This window comes from Oncorhynchus clarkii, chromosome 16 (genome assembly GCF_045791955.1).
Source record: "Oncorhynchus clarkii lewisi isolate Uvic-CL-2024 chromosome 16, UVic_Ocla_1.0, whole genome shotgun sequence".
In the NCBI taxonomy this organism is placed as follows: Eukaryota; Metazoa; Chordata; class Actinopteri; order Salmoniformes; family Salmonidae; genus Oncorhynchus; species Oncorhynchus clarkii.
In genome coordinates this window covers 24443353-24467471 of record NC_092162.1, presented here as the reverse complement: position 1 = coordinate 24467471, position 24119 = coordinate 24443353, and the positions used below count along the sequence as shown (strand labels likewise).

The window sequence follows — 24119 nt, the reverse complement described above, 5'->3', positions numbered from 1 at the left end:
TGGATCATTGTCTTGTTGGAAGACAAATCTCCGTCCCAGTCTCAGTCTTTTGCAGACTCCATCAGGTTTTCCTCCAGAATGGTCCTGTATTTGGCTCCATCCATCTTCCCATCAATTTTAACCATCTTCCCTGTCCCTGCTGAAGAAAAGCAGGCCCAAACCATGATGCTGCCACCACCATGTTTGACAGTGGGTATGGTGTGTTCAGCTGTGTTGCTTTTACGCCAAACATAACGTTTTGCATTGTTGCCAAAAAGTTCAATTTTGGTTTCATCTGACCAGAGCACCTTCTTCCACATGTTTGGTGTGTCTCCCAGGTGGCTTGTGGCAAACTTTAAACGACACTTTTTATGGATATCTTTAAGAAATGGCTTTCTTCTTGCCACTCTTCCATAAAGGCCAGATTTGTGCAATATACGACTGATTGTTGTCCTATGGACAGAGTCTCCCACCTCAGCTGTAGATCTCTGCAGTTCATCCAGAGTGATCATGGGCCTCTTGGCTGCATCTCTGATCAGTCTTCTCCTTGTATGAGCTGAAAGTTTAGAGGGACGGCCAGGTCTTGGTAGATTTGCAGTGGTCTGATACCCCTTCCATTTCAATATTATCGCGTGCACAGTGCTCCTTGGGATGTTTAAAGCTTGGGAAATCTTTTTGTATCCAAATCCGGCTTTAAACTTCTTCACAACAGTATCTCGGACCTGCCTGGTGTGTTCCTTGTTCTTCATGATGCTCTCTGCGCTTTTGACGGACCTCTGAGACTATCACAGTGCAGGTGCATTTATACGGAGACTTGATTACACACAGGTGGATTGTATTTATCATCATTAGTCATTTAGGTCAACATTGGATCATTCAGAGATCCTCACTGAACTTCTGGAGAGAGTTTGCTGCACTGAAAGTAAAGGGGCTGAATAATTTTGCACGCCCAATTTTTCAGTTTTTGATTTGTTAAAAAAGTTTGAAATATCCAATAAATGTGTCCCACTTGTTGTTGATTCTTCACAAAAAAATACAGTTTTATATCTTTATGTTTGAAGCCTGAAATGTGGCAAAAGGTCGCAAAGTTCAAGGTTGGCCGAATACTTTCGCAAGGCACTGTATAAAGCCAGGCACATTTAACAGTTAGACTATTGATTACAGACCTAATTAAGATGGGTTCTTTCAAGTATTCATTTCTGTATTTCACTTCTGGGGATATGCCCCGAGTGTAATCCTCAAAAGCGTTTATTACACTACGCCAGTCATGATTGGCTGGATGTCGAGACTTGTGCATCAGGGAAGGGTGTCCCTCCTACCCTATAAAAGGTAGTCTCTGAGTCATTCAAACATCTCTTCCAGCTTTTTATCAGAAAGCTTACCCCAATGCGACTGCATTTTCCAGAACTAGCTAAACTGTCCACAGATGTGAGCTTACAACTCGCTGCCAGGTGTTATTCTATTTTCCTTAACCATAGTTAGAGGAAAATTATTGGAAGGAGGAACGGGTACAGCTGTGCCACGGTTAACTTGTTCACGACCAAGTTAGCCTTTTCCAAACAGTGACTAGTCGTAGCTAGCTTTTCTGGTTTACTTTGAGGAGAAAAGGTTATACTAGCTACAGCAAGCTATCTTTTCTAAACTGTTGTTTCAGAAACTGTATCCGGCCGTCACACCGAGTGGCACCATTGGAGATAACCCACTAATCACTAGCTAACGGACTAGCCTACCACGCTAGTTTTTTCAGACAGCTAAAAAGGTAGCATCCAAGCTATGGCGACAAACACATCTCCCACCCCAAATGAAGAGAAGCTCCCAGTACTAATCTGCTCCTGTGGAAACAAGATATCGGCCAAAGACACCCACTCGGTGTGCTCCACTTGCCTTGGGCTGCAACATGCCCAGGAAGCCTTAGCCTCCCCTGGCTCCTGTCCACACGGTGCCCTCTTCACTGTGAAGAGCCAGCCACTGTGAAGAGCACGCCAAGCTATCCTGAGTCAACAAGAACCTAACATGGGGGCCAGCGCCCCCGGTGACTCACCAGAGGAAATGGATATCCCCACGGGGAATCGTGGTAAGACGGCTAGCGCTAGCTGGGGCGACCAGCTCGACGCCATTGCCCCACTGTCGGAGGACTTCAGCAACAACCTCGTGGCCTGTTTTGCCACATACCTCAATCTTCGTCTGCTTAAAGCCTTTGTACAGGTGTCAGGAAGAGCGATGGTGCTCATGATATCCCAGGAGAGGGCTCAATGGCTCAACCTATACACGGTGTCTGATAGTGAGAAGCTCATGATCCTGGATGCTCCAAAAAACCTTTCGGTCCCTCTGTTGAGATGATGCAGATAATACACTCTGGCTCAGGGGGAATCAGCGTGTGTACTCCAGGAGGATATCGCATTGCTAATAGTGAAAAGGGCAATAAGAATTGTTCCTCCCGAGTAAAACCACTGCAGTTTTTACTATTGATATTTCCTGGTTCCAAAAAAGGGGGGCGGTATTTGCCCGATCCTAGATCTACATGCTCTGAACAGGCACATGAGAAAGTACACGTTCCGAATGTTGACACACACTGCTTTGCTACGTTCTCTGCGCCCAGGCAATTGGTTCGTATCTGTCGACCTGAAGGACGCTTACATCTACATCTCAATACACCCTCCTCACAGGAAATTGCTTTTCAAGGCCCAGTAATCTACAAATTTCTCGTTCTCCCTTTCGGCCTCTCACGGTCACCTCAAGTTTTTACGAAGTGTACCGAGGCAGCCATCGCCTCACTCAGAGAAAGGGGCATTCGGCTGATGATGTACATAGACGATTAGCTGCTGTGTGCGCAATCGAGACAAGAGGTCTTAGTACACAGTCAGCTACTATTGGAACACCTGAGATTTCTAGGTTTCAGAATAAACACAGTAAAGTTCACACAGTTCTGATTTCCACGCTCATTCAAAGCTCACCTTTCAGTGGAACGTATAAGAACATTGCAAGATTGCCTAGCACTGTTTCACAGAGGGAACCTGGTCTCTTTCAAAGCATGCCTGAGACTGCTTTAGTAGTCATCCCATTAGGACTTTTGAATATGAGAGGCTTTCAACGCTGGGTCTCTTCTCAAGGTCTGAGCCCAATACGTCACAGACATCTCCATAGGCTGCATGGTAGTACTGCACTCCTGGAGACACCGGAAGTTTCTGTCACAGGGTGCCCAGATGGGCACTGTTTTATCCAGAAAAGTACTCACAACGGACGCATCTCTCTCGGGTTGGGGTGAAACTCACGAGGGCAGAAAAGTGTGGGGACCCCATCACCGTTCTACTCACATAAACTGCCTGGAACTCCTTGCAGTGTCCCTAACATTAAAGACATTGCTCCATTTCTGGAGGGTTGTCATGTTCTAGTCAGAACTGTTGTGGCTTACATAAACAGACAAGGGGGACTGCAATCCCCTCACTTATACACACTGGCACACAGACTGATTATGTGGAGCAGTGTGCATCTCCAGTCACTGAGAGCTACACATATACCGGGAGTACTGAATCTGGGGGCAGATTTACTTTCCAGTGTTCAAGTTGAACCCTTCACTTGGCCCGTGAATGGTTTAACTTGAACTCTGCCGGGCTTTCCCAAAATGTAATTTGCTAGAGCCTCATCCACCAGGTCCCTAAGGCTTTACAATGACGGTGAAAACTTGGAGAAATGTTGGGGTTAGGGGGGTTAAAATATTTTAAGAAGTCACAGCGTGCCCAGAGGGACATGTCAAAATGCTGAATTTTGGAAAGTCTTTATTCATATGAAAAAGTCATATTTATTGAATTGTTCATGTGGTCACAATTTCTACATAAAATATCAAAGGGATGCTAAAGGAACTCATTTCTGGGAAGGTGCTTTTACTGTTCGCAATTCACAAATTATTATTTTGATTCCCATGTTTTAATTCACTGCGATTGAACCGAACCCCAACTATTATAATGGCAGAGCAAATCATTGGATTCGTCAAAATATATGAAGTAGATCATCCGTTTAACAGTAAAAAAAAACACCTATTATAGTATATTGTATTAGAAAACTCACCTCTCTGTAGTTGAACGCGATTGTTCCATTGTTATGGAGAGCAGCCTGGAAGGTGAAGGTTCCCTCTGCCTCGCGCCCCTGAAGCCGCACCTTGTCCCATTGCACCACAAACACCTCACCTAGCACAGAGCAAGGGTCAGAGGTCAACATTAAAGGTCACGTAAGGGCTCCCTAAAGGCACCCACAAAAATAAAATCAGCTAAAACCCTAATGAAGACAATTTAGTGTAGGTAAAATAAATTATTACACCGGAGCAACTAAAGTGTGCTACTTTTCCTTTTCTTTTCTTAACCCCACACATACACTGCCGCTCCCACTCCCACTCCCACCCACACACAAATATAGACATATGCACATACCAACACACTCACCATTGTCCATGTACCGCACTGTTGAGTTTTTTGAAAAACTGGGGTCAAAGTTGGCCATGAGGGGGGCGATGTACTGTGTGGCTGTCAGCATGCGATGCGTGATCTCCCCCGTGAAGATGAACCCTTCGAAAGATCAAAAGTTCAAACATCAGAGGCACTGGGAGAAAGTCTTAACTTTCTACATTGTTGTGTCTGGCACCCCAACAAGATGATACAGAAAAACAGGAAAACAGGACCCAAAAGTTCAAACGTCAAGAGACTGGAAGAAGCACGCCTGCACGAAAGTCTTACATCATTCTACATTGTTATGTCTGGCACCCCAATGAGATGATAAACAAACCAACAGGACCCGGGGAAGTGATATACGGCCATTTCCTTTTACCACAGAAACCCAGCCATTCTTTACTCTGAAGGGCAGGCGAGGAATCGGAAACGTTATTGGGACTTTATTGTTCAGACGAGAGTTTAGAAAGGACACTTTGGGGACTTTAAAGGCTCAGAGCAGTCACAAATATGATTTTACCTGTGTTTTAAATACAGTGCCTTCAGTAAGTATTCATACCCCTTGACTTTTCAAAATGTTGTGTTACAGCCTGAATTTAAACAGATTCAATTGAGATGTGTCACTGGCCTACACACAATACCCCATACTGCCAAAGTGGAATTATGTTTTTAGAAAATGTACACCTTAATAAAAAATGACGAGCTGAAATGTCTTGAGTCAGTAAGTATTCAACCACGTTATGGAAAGCCTAAATACAGTGCCTTGCGAAAGTATTCGGCCCCCTGGAACTTTGCGACCTTTTGCCACATTTCAGGCTTCAAACATAAAGATATAAAACTGTATTTTTTTGTGAAGAATCAACAACAAGTGGGACACAATCATGAAGTGGAACAACATTTATTGGATATAAACTTTTTTAACAAATCAAAAACTGAAAAATTGGGCGTGCAAAATTATTCAGCCCCCTTAAGTTAATACTTTGTAGCGCCACCTTTTGCTGCGATTACAGCTGTAAGTCGCTTGGGGTATGTCTCTATCAGTTTTGCACATCAAGAGTGAAATTTTTGAACAGCAGTTTTCAGTTCTTTCCACAGATTCTCGATTGGATTCAGGTCTGGACTTTGACTTGGCCATTCTAACACCTGGATATGTTTATTTTTGAACCATTCCATTGTAGATTTTACTTTATGTTTTGGACCATTGTCTTGTTGGAAGACAAATCTCCGTCCCAGTCTCAGGTCTTTTGCAGACTCCATCAGGTTTTCTTCCAGAATGGTCCTGTATTTGGCTCCATCCATCTTCCCATCAATTTTAACCATCTTCCCTGTCCCTGCTGAAGAAAAGCAGGCCCAAACCATGATGCTGCCACCACCATGTTTGACAGTGGGGATGGTGTGTTCAGGGTTATGCGCTGTGTTGCTTTTACGCCAAACATAACGTTTTGCATTGTTGCCAAAAAGTTCAATTTTGGTTTCATCTGACCAGAGCACCTTCTTCCACATGTTTGGTGTGTCTCCCAGGTGGCTTGTGGCAAACTTTAAACTACACTTTGTATGGATATCTTTAAGAAATGGCTTTCTTCTTGCCACTCTTCCATAAAGGCCAGATTTGTGCAATATACGACTGATTGTTGTCCTATGGACAGAATCTCCCACCTCAGCTGTAGATCTCTGCAGTTCATCCAGAGTGATCATGGGCCTCTTGGCTGCATCTCTGATCAGTCTTCTCCTTGTATGAGCTGAAAGTTTAGAGGGACGGCCAGGTCTTGGTAGATTTTCAGTGGTCTGATACTCCTTCCATTTCAATATTATCGCTTGCACAGTGCTCCTTGGGATGTTTAAAGCTTGGGAAATCTTTTTGTATCCAAATCCGGCTTTAAACTTCTTCACAACAGTATCTCGGACCTGCCTGGTGTGTTCCTTGTTCTTCATGATGCTCTCTGCGCTTTTAACGGACCTCTGAGACTATCACAGTGCAGGTGCATTTATACGGAGACTTGATTACACACAGGTGGATTGTATTTATCATCATTAGTCATTTAGGTCAACATTGGATCATTCAGAGATCCTCACTGAACTTCTGGAGAGAGTTTGCTGCACTAAAAGTCAAGTAAAGGGGCTGAATAATTTTGCACGCCCAATTTTTCAGTTTTTGATTTGTTAAAACAGTTTGAAATATCCAATAAATGTCGTTCCACTTCATGATTGTGTCCCACTTGTTGTTGATTCTTCACAAAAAAATACAGTTTTATATCTTTATGTTTGAAGCCTGAAATGTGGCAAAAGGTCGCAAAGTCTTAACAAGTCACATAATAAGTTTCATGGATTCAGTCATCTCTGTACCCCACACACACAGTTATCTGTAAGGTCCCTCAGTCGAGCAGTGAATTTCAAACTCAGATTCAACCACAAAGACCAGGGAGGTTTTCCAGTGCCTCGCAAAGAAGGGCACCTATTGGTAGATGGGTAAAACAAAGTAAACATTGAATATCCCTTTGAGCATGGTGAAGTTATTAATTACACTTTGAATGGTGTATCAATAAACCCAGTCACTACAAATATACAGGCGTCCTTCCAAACTCAGTTGCCAGAGAGGAAGGTAACCCTTCTGGGATTTCACCATGAGGCCAATGAGTTTAATGACTATAATAGGAGAAAACTGAGTATGAATCAACAACAATGTCACTCCCCAATACTAATCTAAATGACAGAAGCTTGTATAGAATAAAAATATTCCAAAACAAAAATCATGTTTGCAATGAGACATGGCAAAGAAATTTACTTCATGTCCTGGATGAAAAGCGTTATGTTTGGGGCAAATCCAACACAACACATCAAATCTAATTTATTTATAAAGCCCTTCTTACATCAGCTGAGTACATCACATCACTGAGTACCACTCTTCATATTTTCAAGCATGGTGGCTGCATCATGTTATGGCTATGCTTGTCATCGGACTAGGGAGTTTCTAGGTTAAAAAGAAACAGAATAAAGCAAAGCATGGGTAAAATACTAGAGGAAGACATGGTTCAGTCTGCTTTCCAACAGACAGTGGGAAACAAATTCACCATTCAGCAGGTTAATAGCCTAAAACACAAGGCCAAATATATACTGGAGTTGCTTATCAAGTCGACATTGAATGTTCCTGAGTGGCCTAGTTACAGTTTTGACTTAAATTGGCCTTAAAAATGTTCAAATATTGTACAACCCAGGTGTGAAAAGTTCTTAGACTAAGCTAGAAAGACTTTAATAGCTGCCAAAGGTGACTCTAACATGTATTGACTCATGGGGTTGAATATGTATGTAATCAAGAAACAGTTGAAGTCGGAAGTTTACATACACCTTAGCCAAATACATTTAAACTCATTTTTTATATAATTCCAGACATTTAATCCTAAAAAAAATCCCTGTCTTAGGTCAGCTAGGATCACCACATTATTTTAAGAATGTGAAACGTCAGAATAATAGAAGAGAGAATGATTTATTTCAGCTTTTATTTCTTTCATCACATTCCCAGCAGTTCAGAAGTTTACATAAACTCAATTAGTATTTGGTAGCATTACCTTTAAAATTGTTTAACTTGGGTCAATCCTTTTGGGTAGCCTTCCACAAGCTTCCCACAATAAGTTGGGTGAATTTTGGCCCATTCCCTCTGACAGAGCTGGTGTAACTGAGTCAGGTTTGTAAGCCTCCTTGATTGCAAATGCTTTTTCAGTTCTGCCCACAAATGTTCTATAGGATTGAGGTCAGGGCTTTGTGATGGCCACTCCAAAACATTGACTTTGTTGTCCTTAAGACATTTTGCCACAACTTTGGAAGTATGCTTGGGGTCATTGTCCATTTGCGACCAAGCTTTAATTTCCTGATTGATGTCTTGAGATGTTGCTTCAATATGTCCACATCATTTTCCTTTCCTCATGATTCTATCTATTTTGTGATGTGCACAAAATAGCAGCAAAGCACCCCCACAACATGATGCTGCCACCGCCGTACTTCACGGTTGGGATGGTGTTCTTCTGCTTGCAAGCCTCCCCCTTTTTCCTCCAAACATAACAATGGTCATTATGGCCAAACAGTTCTATTTATATTTCATCAGAAAAGAAGAAACAAGTACGATCTTTGTCCCCATGTGCAGTTGCAAACCGTAGCCTGGCTTTTTTATGGCAGTTTTGGAGCAGTGGCTTCTTTCATGCTGAGCGGCCTTTCAGGTTATGTCGATATAGGACTCGTTTTACTGTGGATATAGATACTTTTGTACCTGTTTCCTCCAGCATCTCCACAAGGTCCTTTGCTGTTGTTCTGGGATTGACTTGCACTTTTCGCACCAAAGTACGTTCGTCTCTAGAAGACAGAATGTGTTTCCTTCCTGAGCGGTATGACGGCTGCGTGGTCCCATGCTGTTTATACTTGCATACTATTGTTTGTACAGATGAACGTGGTACCTTCAGCCATTTGGAAATTGCTCCCAAGGATGAACCAGACTTGTATAGGTCTGAGGTCTGTTCTTGGCTGATTTATTTTGATTTTCCCATGATGTCAAGCAAAGAGGCACTGAGTTTGATGGTAAGCCTTGAAATTCATCCACAGGTACACCTCCAATTGACTCAAATTATGTCAATTAGCCTATCAGAAACTTCTAAAGCCATGACATCCTTTTCTGGAATTTTCCAAGCTGTTTAAAGGCACAGTTAACTTAGTGTATTGTAAACTTCTGACCCACTGGAATTGTGATACAGTGAATTTTAATTGAAATAATCTGTCTGTAAACAATTGTTGGAAAATTACCTGTGTCATGTACAAAGTATGTCCTAACAAACTTGCCAAAACTATAGTTTGTTAACAAGAAATGTGTGGAATGGTTGAAAAATTATTTTTAATGACTCCAACCTAAGATCTTCCTTGATCTTGCTACCTGACCAAACTGAGCAATCGGGGGAGAAGGGCCTTGGTCAGGGAGGTGACCAAGAACCCAATGATCACAATGACAGAGCTCCAAAGTTCCTCTGTGGAGATGGGAGAACCTTCCAGAAGGACAACCATCTCTGCAGCACTCCAATGATCAGGCCTTTATGGTAGAGTTGGCCAGACAGAAGCCACTCATCATGAAAAAGCACAACAGCCCGCTTGGAGTTTGCCAAAAGGCACCTAAAGACTCTGACCATGACAAACAAGATTTTCTGGTCTGATGAAACCAATATTGAACTATTTGGCCTGAATACCAAGCGTCAAGTCTGGAGGAAACCTAGCACCATCCCTACGGTGAAGCATGGTGGTGACAGCATCATGCCGTGGGGATGTTTTTCAGCTGCAGGGACTGGGCGGCAAGTCAGGATCGAGGGAAAGATGAACAGAGCAATATATAGAGAGATCCTTGACGAAAACCTGCTCCAGAGCACTCAGGACCTCAGACTGGGGCGAAGGGTCACCTTTCAACAGGACAATGACCCTCAGCACATAGCCAAGATAACACAGGAGTGGTTTCGGGACAATGTCCTTGAGTGGTCCAGCCAGAGCCCGAACTTGAACCCAATCGAACATCTCTGGAGAGACCTGAAAATACAGTAGGGAGAACAAGTATTTGACACACTGCCGATTTTGCAGGTTTTCCTACTTACAAAGCATGTAGAGGTCTGTAATTTTTATCCTAGGTACACTTCAACTGTGAGACACGGAATCTAAAACAAAAATTCAGAAAATCACATTGTATGATTTTAAAGTAATTAATTTGCATTTTATTGCATGACATAAGGTTTTGATCACCTACCAACCAGTAAGAATTCTGGTTCTCACAGACCTGTTTTCTTTAAGAAGCCCTCCTGTTCTCCACTCATTACCTGTATTAACTGCACCTGTTTGAACTCGTTACCTGTATAAAAGACACCTGTCCACACACTCAATCAAACAGACTACAACCGCTCCACAATGGCCAAGACCAGAGAGCTGTGTAAGGACATAAGGGTTCAATTGTAGACCTGCATGAGGCTGGGATGGGCTACAGCACAATAGGCAAGCAGCTTGGTGAGAAGGCAACAACTGTTGGCGCAATTATTAGAAAATGGAAGAAGTTCAAGATGACGGTCAATCACCCTCAGTCTGGGGTTCCATGCAAGATCTCACCTTATGGGGCATCAATGATCATGAGGAAGGTGAGGGATCAGCCCAGAACTACACGGCAGGACCTGGTCAATGACCTGAAGAGAGCTGGGACCACAGTCTCAAAGAAAACCATTAGTAACACACTACGCCGTCATGGATTAAAATCCTGCAGCGCACGCAAGGTCCCCCTGCTCAAGCCAGCGCATGTCCAGGCCCGTCTGAAGTTTGCCAATGACCATCTGGATGATTCAGAGGAGGAATGGGAGAAGGTCATGTGATCTGATGAGGCAAAAATAGAGCTTTTTGGTCTAAACTCCACTCGCCATGTTTGGAGGAAGAAGAAGGATCAGTACAACCCCAAGAACACCATCCCAACCTTGAAGCATGGAGGTGGAAACCTCATTCTTTGGGGATGCTTTTCTACAAAGGGGACAGGACGACTGCACCGTATTGAGGGGAGGATGGACGGGGCCATTTATCGCGCGATCTTGGCCAACAACCTCCTTCCCTCAGTAAAAGCATTGAAGATTGGTCGTGGCTGGGTCTTCCAGCATGACAACGACCCAAAACACACAGCCAGGGCAACTAAGGAGTGGCTCCGTAAGAAGCATCTCAAGGTCCTGGAGTGGCCTAGCCAGTCTCCAGACCTGAACCCAATAGAAAATCTTTGGAGGGAGCTGAAAGTCCGTATTGCCCAGCGACAGCCCCAAAACCTGAAGGGTCTGGAGAAGGTCTGTATGGAGGAGTGGGCCAAAATCCCTGCTGCAGTGTGTGCAAAACGTATGATCTCTGTAATTGCAAACAAAGGTTTCTGTACCAAATTTTAAGTTCTGCTTTTCTGATGTATCAAATACTTACGTCATGCAATAAAATGCTAATTAATTACTTAAAAATCATACAATGTGATTTTCTGGATTTTTTTCTGTCTCTCACAGTTGAAGTGTACCTATGATAAAAATTACAGACCTCTACATGCTTTGTAAGTAGGAAAACCTGCAAAATCGGCAGTGTATCATATACTTGTTCTCCCCACTCTAGCTGTTGCAGCGACGCTCCCCATCCAACCTGGCAGCGCTTGAGAGGATTTGCAGAGAAGAACGGGAGAAACTCTCCAAATACAGGTGTGCCTAACTTGTAGCGTCATACCTAAGAAGACTTTTCTTCAACAATGTACTGAGTAAAGGGTCTGAAAGCGTATGTAAATACAATGATTAAGTTGTTTATTTTTAATACATTTGCAAAAATATCTAAAAAACAGTTTTGCTTATTATGGGGTATTGTATGGTACAGTATATTGATGAGGAAAAAAACAATTGAATCAATTTTAGGATTAAGGCAAGCGTTCTGAATACTTTCCGAATGCTCTGTACCAATTGTCAAGGTTTTGTTTTTTATTTAAAAAAGGAATAGATGCTAATTTTCAAATTCATGACCTTTTAGATGTATATTCATGATTTTAACTGTATGTGAATTGTGAAGTTTTTAGCTTATTTGAGTAGAAGCTATATATAAGAAAAGCTGGATGTGTTTTTTATCTGAAAGCAATCAGATATAGACGTTCATTGTCTTTGTATTATTTACTAAACTAAGGCAAATATGGCTGATATTTTGATGTAAGTGTAGTCCGACAAACAGCACCAGTCAAATGTTCGGACACACCTACTCATTCAAGGGTTTTAATGTAATTTTACTTTTGTAAAATAAACTCAGCAAAAAAAAAGAAACGGCCCTTTTTCAGGACCCTGTCTTTCAAAGATAATTTGTAAAAATCCAAATAACTTCACAGATCTTCAACATAAAGGGTTTAAACCCTGTTTCCCATGCTTGTTCAATGAACCATAAACAATTAATGAACATGCACCTGTGGAACGGTCATTAAGACCCTAACAGCTTACAGACGGTAGGCAATTAAGGTCACAGTTATGAAAACCTAGGACACTAAAGAGGCCTTTCTACTGACTCTGAAAAACACAAAAAGAAAGATGCCCAGGGTCCCTGCTCATCATTGTGAACGTGCCTTAGGCATGCTGCAAGGAGGCATGGGGACTGTATATGTGGCCAGGGCAATAAATTGCAATGTCCGTATTGTGAGACGCCTAAGACAGTGCTACAGGGAGACAGGACGGACAGCTGATTGTCCTCGCAGTGGCAGACCAAGTGTAACAACACCTGCACAGGATCGGTACATCTGAACATCACACCTGCGGGACAGGTACAGGATGGCAACAACAACTGTTGTAAGGCAGGTCCTCACCAGACATCACCGGCAACAACGTCGCCTATGGGCACAAACCCACCGTCGCTGGATCAGATAGGACTGGCAAAAAGTGCTCTTCACTGACGAGTCACGGTTTTGTATCACCATGAGGGATGGTCGGAATCGCGTTTATCGTCGAAGGAATGAACGTTACACCGAGGCCTTTACTCTGGATCCGGATCGATTTGGAGGTGGTCCGTCCTGGTCTGTGGCGGTGTGTCACAGCATCATTGGACTGAGCTTGTTGTCATTGCAGGCAATCACAACGCTGTGCATTACAGGGAAGACATCCTCCCGCATGTGGTACCCTTCCTGCAGGCTCATCCTGACAAGACCCTATAGCATGACAATGCACCAGCCATACTGCTCGTTCTGTGCGTGATTTCCTGCAAGACAGGAATGTCAGTGTTCTGTCATGGCTAGTGAAGAGCCCGGATCTCAATCCCATTGAGCACGTCTGGGATCGGAAGGTGAGGGCTAGGGCCATTCCCCCCATGTCCGGGAACTTGCAGGTGCCTTGGTGGAAGAGTGGGGTAACATCTCATAGCAAGAACTGGCAAATCTGGTGCAGTCCACGAGGAGGAGATGCACTGCAGTACTTAATGAAGCTGGTGGCCACACCAGATACTGACTGTTGCTTTTGATTTTGACCCCCCCTTTGTTCAGGGACATATTATTCAATTTATGTTTGTCACATGTCTGTGGAACTTGTTCAGTTTATCTCTGTTTTTGAATCTTATGTTCATACAAATATTTACACATGTTAAGTTTGCTGAAAATAAACACAGTTGACAGTGAGAGGACGTTTCTTTTTTTGCTGAGTTTACATTGTAGAAGAATAGTGAAGACATCAAAACTATGAAATAACACACATGGAATCATCTGGTAACCAAAAAAGTGTTCTTTTTTTCTCTCAACCTTCTTCACCTGGATTGCTTTTCCAATAGTCTTTAAGGAGTTCCCACATAAAAAATTTAAAAAAAGTATTTGTCAGGGTTTGTAATTAATTTATTTGCAAATTATGGTGGAAAATAAGTATTTGATCAATAACAGAAGTTTATCTCAATACTTTGTTATATACCCTTTGTTGGCAATGACAGAGGTCAAACGTTTTCTGTAAGTCTTCACAAGGTTTTCACACACTGTTGCTGGTATTTTGGCCCATTCCTCCATGCAGATCTCCTCTATAGCAGTGATGTTTGGGGCTGTTGCTGGGCAACACGGACTTTCAACTCCCTCCAAAGATTTTCTATGGGGTTGAGATCTGGAGACTGGCTAGGCCAATCCAGGACCTTGAAATGCTTCTTACGAAGCCACTCCTTCGTTGCCCAGGCGGTGTGTTTGGGATCATTGCCATGCTGAAAGACCCAGCCACGTTTCATCTCCAATGCCCTTGCTGATGGAAGGAGGTTTTCACTCAAAATCTCACGATACATGGCCCCATTCATTCTTTCCTTTACACGGATCAGTCATCCTGTTCCCTTTGCAGAAAAACAGTCCCAAAGCATGATTTTTCCACCCCCATGCTTCACAGTAGGTATGGTGTTCTTTGGATCCAACTCAGCATTATTTGTCCTCCAAACACAACGAGTTGAGTTTTTACCAAAAAGTTATATTTTGGTTTCATCTGAACATATGACATTCTCCCAATCTTCTTCTGCATCATCCAAATGCTCTCTCGCAAACTTCAGACGGGCCTGGACATGTACTGGCTTAAGCAGGGGGACACATCTGGCACTGCAGGATTTGAGTCCCTTGCGGCGTAGTGTGTTACTAATGGTAGGCTTTGTTACTTTGGTCCCAGCTCTCTGCAGGTCATTCACTAGGTCCCCCCGTGTGGTTCTGGGATTTTTGCTCACCGCTCTTGTGATCATTTTGACCCCATGGGGTGAGATCTTGCGTGGAGCCCCAGATCGAGGGAGATTATCAGTGGTCTTGTATTGCTTCCATTTCCTAATAATTGCTCCCACAGTTGATTTCTTCAAACCAAGCTGCTTACCTATTGCAGATTCAGTCTTCCCAGCCTGGTGCAAGTCTACAATTTTGTTTCTGGTGTCCTTTGACAGCTCTTTGGTCTTGGCCATAGTGGAGTTTGGAGTGTGACTGTTTGAGGTTGTGGACAGGTGTCTTTTATACTGATAACAAGTTCAAACAGGTGCCATTAATACAGGTAACGAGTGGAGGACAGAGGAGCCTCTTAAAGAAGAAGTTACAGGTCTGTGAGAGCCAGAAATCTTGCTTGTTTGTAGGTGACCAAATACTTATTTTCCACCATAATTTGCAAATAATTTCATAAAAAATCCTACAATGTGATTTTCTGGATTTTTTTCTTCTCATTTTGTCTGTCATAGTTGAAGTGTACCTATGATGAAAATTACAGGCCTCTCTCATCTTTTTAAGTGGGAGAACTTGCACAATTGGTGGCTGACTAAATAACTTTTTGCCCCACTGTATGCTGAGCACTTGTTGGCTTCTTTTCCATCACTTTGCGGTCCAACTCATCCCAAACCATCTCAATTGGGTTGAGGTCGGGTGATTGTGGAGGCCAGAACATCTGAAGCTGGTTGAGAGAATGCCAAGAGTGTGCAAAGCTGTCATCAAGGCAAAGGGTGGCTATTTTGAAGAATATTAAATATAATTTGATTTGTTTAACACTTTTTTTGTTTACTACATGATTCCATATGTGTTATTTCATAGTTTTGATGTTTTCAATGTTATTCTACAATGTAAAACTAAAGAAAAACCCTTGAATGAGTAGGTGTGTCAACTTTTGACTGGTACTGTATGTTTCTAACTTTGGAATATGGCCAACTTTTGCAGCTGTAGCATCTTTTGGACAGTAATATCAAATCTAATTTTATTGGTCACATACACATGATTAGCAGATGTTTTTCTGAGTGTAGCGAAATGCTTGTGCTTCTAGTTCTGACAGTGCAGCAATATCTAACAATTCCACAACAACTACCTAATAGACACAAATATAAGTAAAGGAATGGAATAAGAATACATACATATAAATATATGGATGAGCATTGACAGACAAGATGCAATAAATGGTATAAAATACAGCATATACATATGAGTTGATTAATGCAAGATATGTGAACATTATTAAAGTGACGAGTGATCCATTTAGTGGCCAATGATTTCAAGTCTGTATGAGACATCAGCCTCTCTGTGTTAGTGATTGCTGTTTAACAGTCGGATGGCCTTGATATAGAAGCTGTTTTTCAGTCTCTCGGACCCAGCTTCGATGCACATGTACTGACCTCACCTCCTGGATGGTAGCGGGGTGAACAGGTAGTGGCTCGGATGGTTGTTGTCCTTGATGATCTTTTTGGCCTTCCTGTGACATCGGGTTTTGTAGGTGTCCTGGTGGGCAGTTAGTTTGCACCTGGTGATGCGTTGTGTAGACCACACCACCCTCTGGAGAGCCTTGCAGTTGTGAGAGGTGCAGTTGCTGTACCAGGAGGTGATACAGCCCAACAGGATGCTCTCAATTGTACATCTGTCAAAGTTTGTGAGGGTTTTAGGTGACAAGCTACATTTCTTCAGCCGCCTTCTTTACCGCACTGTCTGTGTGGGTGGACCATTTCAGTTTGTCTGTGATGTGTACGCCGAGGAACTTAAAACTTTCCACCTTTTCCACTGCTTTCCCGTCGATGTGGATATTGGGGTGCTCCCCCTGCTGTTTCCTGAAGTCCACTATCATCTCCTTTGTTTTGTTGACATTGAGTGAGAAGTTGTTTTCCTGACATCACACTCTGAGTGCCCTCACCTTCTCCCTGTAGGCTGTCTCGTAGTTGTTGGTAATCAAGCCTACTACTCTTGTGTCATCTGCAAACTTGATTGAGTTGGAGGCTTGCATGGCCACGCAGTCATGGGTGAACAGGGAGTACAGGAGGGGGCTGAGCACACACCCTTGTGGGGCCCCAGTGTTGAGGATCAACGAAGTGGAGATGTTGTTGACCCATGCTGATCTATAGTCAATGAACAGCGTTCTTACATAGGTATTCCTCTTGTCCAGATGGGATAGGGCAGTGTGCAGTGTGATGGCAATTGCAGCATCTGTGGACCTAAATTTGGGCGGTAAGCAAATTGAAGTGGGTCGAGGGTTACTGGTAAGGTGGAGGTGTTCCTTGACTAGTATCTCAAAGCACTTCATGATAACAGAAGTGAGTGGTACGATGCAATAGTCATTTAGTTCAGTTACCTTTGCCTCCTTAGGTACAGGAACATCTTGAAGCATGTGGGGACAGCAGACTGGGATAGTGAGAGATTGAATATGTCCGTAAACACACCAGCCAGCTGGTCTGCGCATGCTCTGAGGACGTGCCTAGGGATGCCGTCTGGGCCGGCATCCATCCGAGGGTTAACATGTTTAAATGTCTTACTCTTGTCAGCCACGGAGAAGGAGAGTCCACAGTCCTTGGTAGCGGGCCATGTTGGTGGCATTGTATTATTCTCAAAACGGGCAAAAAAGGTGTTTTGTTTGTCTGGAAGCAAGGCATCGGTGTCCGTGTTATGGCTGGTTTTCCTTTTGTAGTCCGTAATTGTCTGTAGACCCTGCCACATATGTCTCGTGTCTGAGCCGTTGAATTGTGACTCCACTTTGTCTCTATACTGACATTTCGCTTGTTTGATTGCCTTGCGGAGGGAATAACTACACTGTATTCAGCCATATTCCCTTTCCCTTTATAGTCACCTTTCCATGGTTAAATGCGACGGTTCGCGCTTTCAGGTTTGTGCGAATGCCGCCATCTATCCACAGTTTCTTGTTAGGGTAGGTTTTAATTGTCACGGTAGGTGCAACATCTCTTATACACTCCTATGTACAGTACGATGTCAAAAGTAGCATGTTGTTCTGTACAGTGGCTTGCATAGTGACAAATAAAACAATAAGACAGTTTTACCTCAAAAGCCTTTCATTCCAAGAATATAGAAATTATTGAAATTGTCAAATATATCGAAAACCCTCTCATAGTTTCAGAGGAGGAACTGCAGAATGTGAATGAATTAGTAATGGTGCCATAAATCACACATCCCTGTAATTCGGAGGCTTTGGGTCTGTAGCGGCTAACTCAATGGTTAACATTTTCAATCTTAATATTTCATTATGAAAAGCGATTTAGAATTCCATTTATCTGGAACCTACTCTGGAAATGGGATAAGCAGAGCGCTAATAGCTTCTCTTGCTTAAAGTGTACCTTGTAGGAAACAAAACAATTGGGGCCCAATTTTAAGGGTTTAAGAATATATCTGTGTGGCAACAGTCTAGTTTTTCAATACATAATAATGTGATACTGTTGGATGTGTTCGCATAGAAGCATTTACCGCATAGTGAAGAGACGGCTAGTTTGGACAGTTTTAGTAATATAAATTCAGTTTACCTCCTGTTGCTATGGTGATTTGTCTCAGGTAGTGTCCATAGAAGGGGAAGTCAAAGGAGAGAGCCACACGCTAGGAAGAGCATATATCATATCAGACAGCATGTCAGTCATGATGGCAATGTCATGGTGTCCAAAGACTGCATGCAGGCCTATGTACAGTATTGTTTCTGTGCTCTTGTGTACGTCTCATTCTCCCACCAACTCTAACCACTTTCCATCTGTATGTGTATAAGGTGTGTGTGTGTGCGCATGCGTGCATGTCTCACCGCTGCCTGCCGGTGTGTGTTGGACAGGATGCCGTGCACTCTGACTTTGCTCTGTTGCACAGCATTTAGGTCTACCCAGAGTTCCTCCATCCGTCTGTCTCCTGGCCCGTAACTCCTCCACCTGTAGTACCTCTGAGAGTCCTCCTGAGAGAGAGGGCGCTGATTAGCACAGAAAGCTTTTCCAGAGTTTCAATGAATTCACTGGTCAGTCGCCCAAGGTCTTGATTGACTTTGACTACATCACCATAATGCATTTATTACACATCTATAAGCATTTCATCAATGTGATAACATGTTCCAACTGCATTATTAAAAGTTTAATGAAATATATCCATAGCATATGTATGTACTCATGTTATGCAAAGCTCATATTTAGGTATCTTAAAAACTTCTTACGGCCAGGGCTTTTCTGGAGAGCCCTGAAAAAATCTTTGCAGTGACGCTCCCCATTCAACCTGACAGAGCTTGAGAAGATCTGCAGAGAATGGGAGAAGCTCCACAAATGCAGGTGTGCCAAGTTTGTAGCGTCATAATGCTGTTATCGCTTCCAAAGGTGCTTCAAAGTACTGAGTAATGCTTAAGTAAATGTAATATTTCTGGGTTCAAAAAAATACTTCTACATTTCTAAAAACCTGTGTTTTCTTTGTCATTATGGGGTAATGTGTGTAGATGATGAAAAAAACAAATACATTTTAAACTAAGTGTGTAACTTAACAAAATGTGGAAAAAGTCAAGTGGTTTGAATAGATTCCGAAGGCACTGTATATTGTCCTGTATAAAACAGGATAAAATTAAGACACAAAAATCAGTTGCTTTCGTTTTGACAGCAGAGGAATGGTTAAAGATCAGTGCGACATCACATCCGGGTGACAAAACCAGCATTCTGAGCTATTTTTGTTATTTTAAAGGGCAACTGCACTTCCTGATTTGGCCTTGTTTTTGATTTGATTCATTAACTTCTTAGGGATAGGGGGCAGTATTCTTCCTGTTTTTTCTTGACCCTTTATCTGTGGGTCGGCTCCACCTTCTGAGGGTTCCCCTTGCTTCTGGGACTTGGTGGTCGGCCATTTTGTGATCTGTAGTTATGACAGGGGTGGCCATTTTAGTGATCGGGCAGAGCCCGTTTATTAGTTCTGCTCTCACATATCTGCCATTTATCACTCGACCCCCTTCTTTGCCACACATCTCTCCCCCTAGATCCGACCCCCTAGGTCGGGCTACTGCAGCAAAATATGCGTGCATGCGGGATAACCCATCCACGTTTCCCATTTCCTTCCCCGCTCTGTGTTTCAAGTCAAAATGAAACGGTTGGAGACTCAAAAACCACCGCATCACCCGAGCGTTCTTCTCTTTAGCCCTATGCATCCAGGTGAGTGGGGCATGGTCACTGATGAGGGTGAAGTGGCGGCCCAGCAGGTAGTATTTCAGGCTTTCTAGAGCCCACTTTACTGCCAGCGCCTCTTTCTCAATGACTGAGTAGTTGGTTTCCCGTGGTTCCAGCTTCCTGCTTAAAAACAGGATGGGGTGTTCCACCCCTTCTACCTCTTGGGATAGCACTGCTCCCAAGCCGACCTCTGAGGCATCCGTCTGAACCACAAACTCTCTCTCAAAGTTGGGTTCCACCAGCACTGGATTACAGCAGAGAGCCTCCTGTAATGTCCTAAATGCTTTGGTGGCCCTTTCATCCCACTTGACCATGTTTGGCCCTCTGGCTCTAGTCATGTCGGTAAGTGGGACGGCCACTGTGGCATAACTTGGGATGAACTTCCGGTAGTAACCAGTCAGCCCTAGGAAGGCTCGAACCTGCTTCTTATTTACTGGTTTCGGCCATTATCTAATTGCCTTCACCTTCTTACGTTGGGGTTTGATTAACCCTCTTCCCACAGTGTACCCCAGATACTCTGTTTCCTCTAACCCCACATAACACTTGGCAGGGTTTGCCGTGAGCCCTGCCTTTCTAAGGGCGTCTAACACTGCCTGTACCCGGGGTAAGTGGGATTCCCAATCTGGGCTGTAGATCCCCATGTCATCTAAATAAGCTGCGGCATATGCTTTGTGCGGTTTTAGGACTTTGTCCATGACCCGTTGAAAGCTGGCTGGGGCCCCGTGTAAGCCGAATGCCATGACGGTGTATTGAAACAAACCGTCAGGTGTTGCAAAGGCTGTCTTTTCTTTGGCCCTGGGGGTCAGAGGAATTTGCCAGTACCCTTTTGACAGATCAAGGGTCGTAATGTACCGAGCATTACCAATTTTCTCCAGTAGTTCATCTACTCGGGGCATCGGGTAGGCATCAAACTTGGAGATTTCAGTTACCTTCCGAAAGTCGTTACAGAACCGCAAAGACCCATCGGGCGTGGAGACCATCACAATTGGGCTAGACCACTCACTATGTGACTCTTCGATCACTCCAGCTGTCAACATTTTCTCCGTCTCTGCTCTAATCGCGGCCTGTCGAGCCTCGGGTACCCGATATGGCCTTATGCTCACTTTTCTCCCTGGTAGGGAAACGATATCATGAGCCGTAACCTCAGTTCGGCCAGGTACCTCTGAAAACACATCTCTCTTTTTCTGGATCAGAGTCTTTACTTCCTGTACTTGTGCTGGGGACAGAGTGGGTGAAATATTTACTTTGGCTGTCTCCTGAGTGTGTGTGGGGTATGTGACCATTAGTGTTTCTCTCTCTCTCCATGCTTTTAACAGGTTTATGTGATAAATCTGTTCCTGGGGCCGTCGACCTGGCTGTCGGATCCGATAATTGACTTCTCCTATTCTCTCCAGTACTTCATATGGTCCTTTCCATGTGGCTAGTAGTTTATACTCTACCGTGGGGATCAGCACTAACACCTTATCTCCCGGTTGAAATTCCCTCAGGGTAGCCTGCCGGTTATAAGTGTGCCGCTGGTGCTCCTGTGCTTGTCTCATGTGCTCTCTGACGATGGGCATGACTGTGGCTATCCTGTCTTGCATTGCCGTGACGTTCTCTATGACACTAGTATACGGGGTGGATTGGTGCTCCCAGGTTTCCCGGGCGATGTCTAAGATTCCCCGGGGATGCCTCCCATATACCAGCTCAAAGGGAGAAAACCCCAGCGAGGCTTGAGGAACCTCTCTAATGGCAAACATCAGATACGGCAACATGCAATCCCAGTTTTCCCCATCCTTATCGATTACCTTCCTGAGCATTGACTTCAGGGTTCGGTTGAATCTCTCAACCAGCCCGTCCGTCTGAGGATGGTAAACCGATGCCCTCAACTGTTTCACCTGTCACAGTTTACAAAGGTCCGCTATAAGGCGGGACATATGTATATATACATACATACCGCACATCACACTGATCTACATACATATATAATTATATCATTGTTAGTATTGGATAGAAAACACAAGTTTCTAAAACTGTTAAAATAATGTCTGTGAGTATAACATAACTGATATGGCAGGCGAAAACCCGAGGAGAATCCATCCGGAATTTTTTTTATTTTGAGGTGACCACCCATTGAAATGCCTGTCTTCCACTAGATGTCAACAGTCTTTAGAAAGGGTTTCAGGCTTGTTCTTGGAAAAATTAGCTAGAATTTGTAGTTTTTCAAGGTGGCTCTGATTTTGACTGTAGTGTTGTGGCGCACATGGATGAGCGCGCACTTTGTTATTTATCTCCGGTATTGAACATACAATTCTCCGTCTTAAATTTTGTAGTTTATTTAAATATTAGGGGATTGATTAGAAACGTTGTTTGACTTGTTTGGACAAAGTTTATTGGTAACTTTTGGGATTCATTTGTATACATTTTGAACGAGTGGAAAAGGTGGAGTACTGAATCAAGCACGCCAACTAAACTGACTTTTTTGGAATATAAAGAAGAACTTTATTGAACAAAACAACCATTTGTTATGTAGCTGGGACCCTTGCGATTGGAAACAGAGGAAGATCTTCAAAGGTAAGTGATTTATTTTATTGCTATTTCTGACTTTTGTGATGCCTCTGCTGGTTTGGGAAAGTTTGTAATGCTTTTGTAAGCGGGTCGCTGTCCTCAGATAATCACACAGTGTGCTTTCGCCAAAAAGCCTTTTTGAAATCTGACAAAGCTAAATGTATGACACTTGTATTTTCACTTGTATTTTCATGATTGTTTAATATTACGATTTTTGTATTTTGAATTTCGCGCTCTGCAATTTCACTGGATGTTGGCGAGGTGAGTCACTAGCACCCCACCTAGCCCAAAGAGGTTTTAAAGACATTTTCCAATACTTTGGCAACTTTCGGCTGGATGTGTGAGTGTGTAGTTCATACATGCATAATCTATGTGCAGAATTACTGTCTCATCTCAATTAGCTACGAAATCCCTAGTTTGAAAGTGACTTTCCTTGAAGCTGTGCTGCGCCATTTTCCCTACATTTCCCCCCACGTGGGGGGGAAAACATGTGTACACGCCTAGACAATAGTGACCCATCCACATAGCTAGATGTGGCTGGGGGGTGGTTATAGCATTTCTTTCAATTTAGACAAGTGTGTCTGGTAGGGGTGCGCCGACATATCTATATTCGTATCCGTAAATTGACAGTTGAATCGGATTATACTCTTGATCGGGGAAAAAACAAGTGCTTTAATATGCCTAAATAGATGCTGGCAAAACACCTTCCTGCATGTTCTCACTGCAAAAAAAAGCTGCAGATTAAGAGCAGTGTGCGGAGGGGTGGGTTTGTATGTGTGTCTGTCCTCAATTTGCAGCAGGCAGCCAAGTTTGCTGTCACTCAGTCAGAATGCGCATTAGCGTTTAATCTTTCCCAAACCCTTGCCCCACTTGTTAGATATTATGCACATTGATAACAAATGTCCTCGCCATGTTGATTTATCATAGTAACAGGCAGCAGCAATCTAAATGATCAGATCGAAAACATGTGAGGAAAAGTGTTTGGATGAAATTATGAAGCGAGTGGGCGGAGAAATACAGCTTCACTCTATCCAATCAGAACAGCAAGTTCAACGTACAGCCCGCCCTTCTCTTTAGACAGACAAACTAGCCAGTTGAGTTATTTAGACCACGCATATGAGTGACTCAAAGACAATATAGTTTGATTTAAAAACTCTCACAAGTAAGAAACATGCTTGCTGGCACCCCAAAAAACATATTTTTTCTGATCATAGATAATTACAAAAAAATACTCTGATCATAATTGTATCCAGAAAATTGTATCCAGAAAATTGCCCATATCCGTTACGATACTCGTTTGTCGGACTACTCGGCACACCCCTAGTGTCTGGATACGCATCACCTAATAATGATAAAATATTTATACTATATTTTTATCTGGACACTTTATATTTTTAATAGTGCTGCTATGCAAATATACAAGTAACTATTTCACTGTATCGTTTACACCTTCTGCATCCTGTGCACGTGACATAAAATGATTTTATTTGATATAGTGTGTTTACTAGAGACGTTAATGTGAAGAACAACATAACCTGCACCAAAGTCAGATTAGAATATAGGCCAAGGATTAGATAAAGTGTATTTTTACCTGGAGTTTCTCCTTATTGTAGGCTACTACTTTCAGTCTTGAAATCTTTGGTTCTTTACTACACTACCTCACTCACTCTGTTTAGCACATGCGAATCCTTAAAGAGATGGGTGGGTTTAAGACTTAAGAGGGTGTGAACGATGCGCAATAGTTGTAAACAAAGAAGAGCT

At 43.1% G+C, this 24119-nt stretch overlaps 1 protein-coding gene across 1 annotated transcript in view; it reads right to left on the bottom strand.

The window, feature by feature from the left end:
- Positions 1 to 24119, bottom strand: part of LOC139367533 (plexin domain containing 1) — a 102636-nt gene that overhangs the window by 48205 nt on the left and 30312 nt on the right. Inside the window, exons 3-6 of the mRNA XM_071105778.1 lie at positions 18428 to 18571; positions 18162 to 18231; positions 4416 to 4538; positions 4045 to 4163 (exon numbers count right to left, since the gene is read on the bottom strand). Of these exons, the coding sequence (XP_070961879.1) occupies positions 4045 to 4163; positions 4416 to 4538; positions 18162 to 18231; positions 18428 to 18571 (456 nt within the window). The remainder of the gene's footprint in view (positions 1 to 4044; positions 4164 to 4415; positions 4539 to 18161; positions 18232 to 18427; positions 18572 to 24119) is intronic.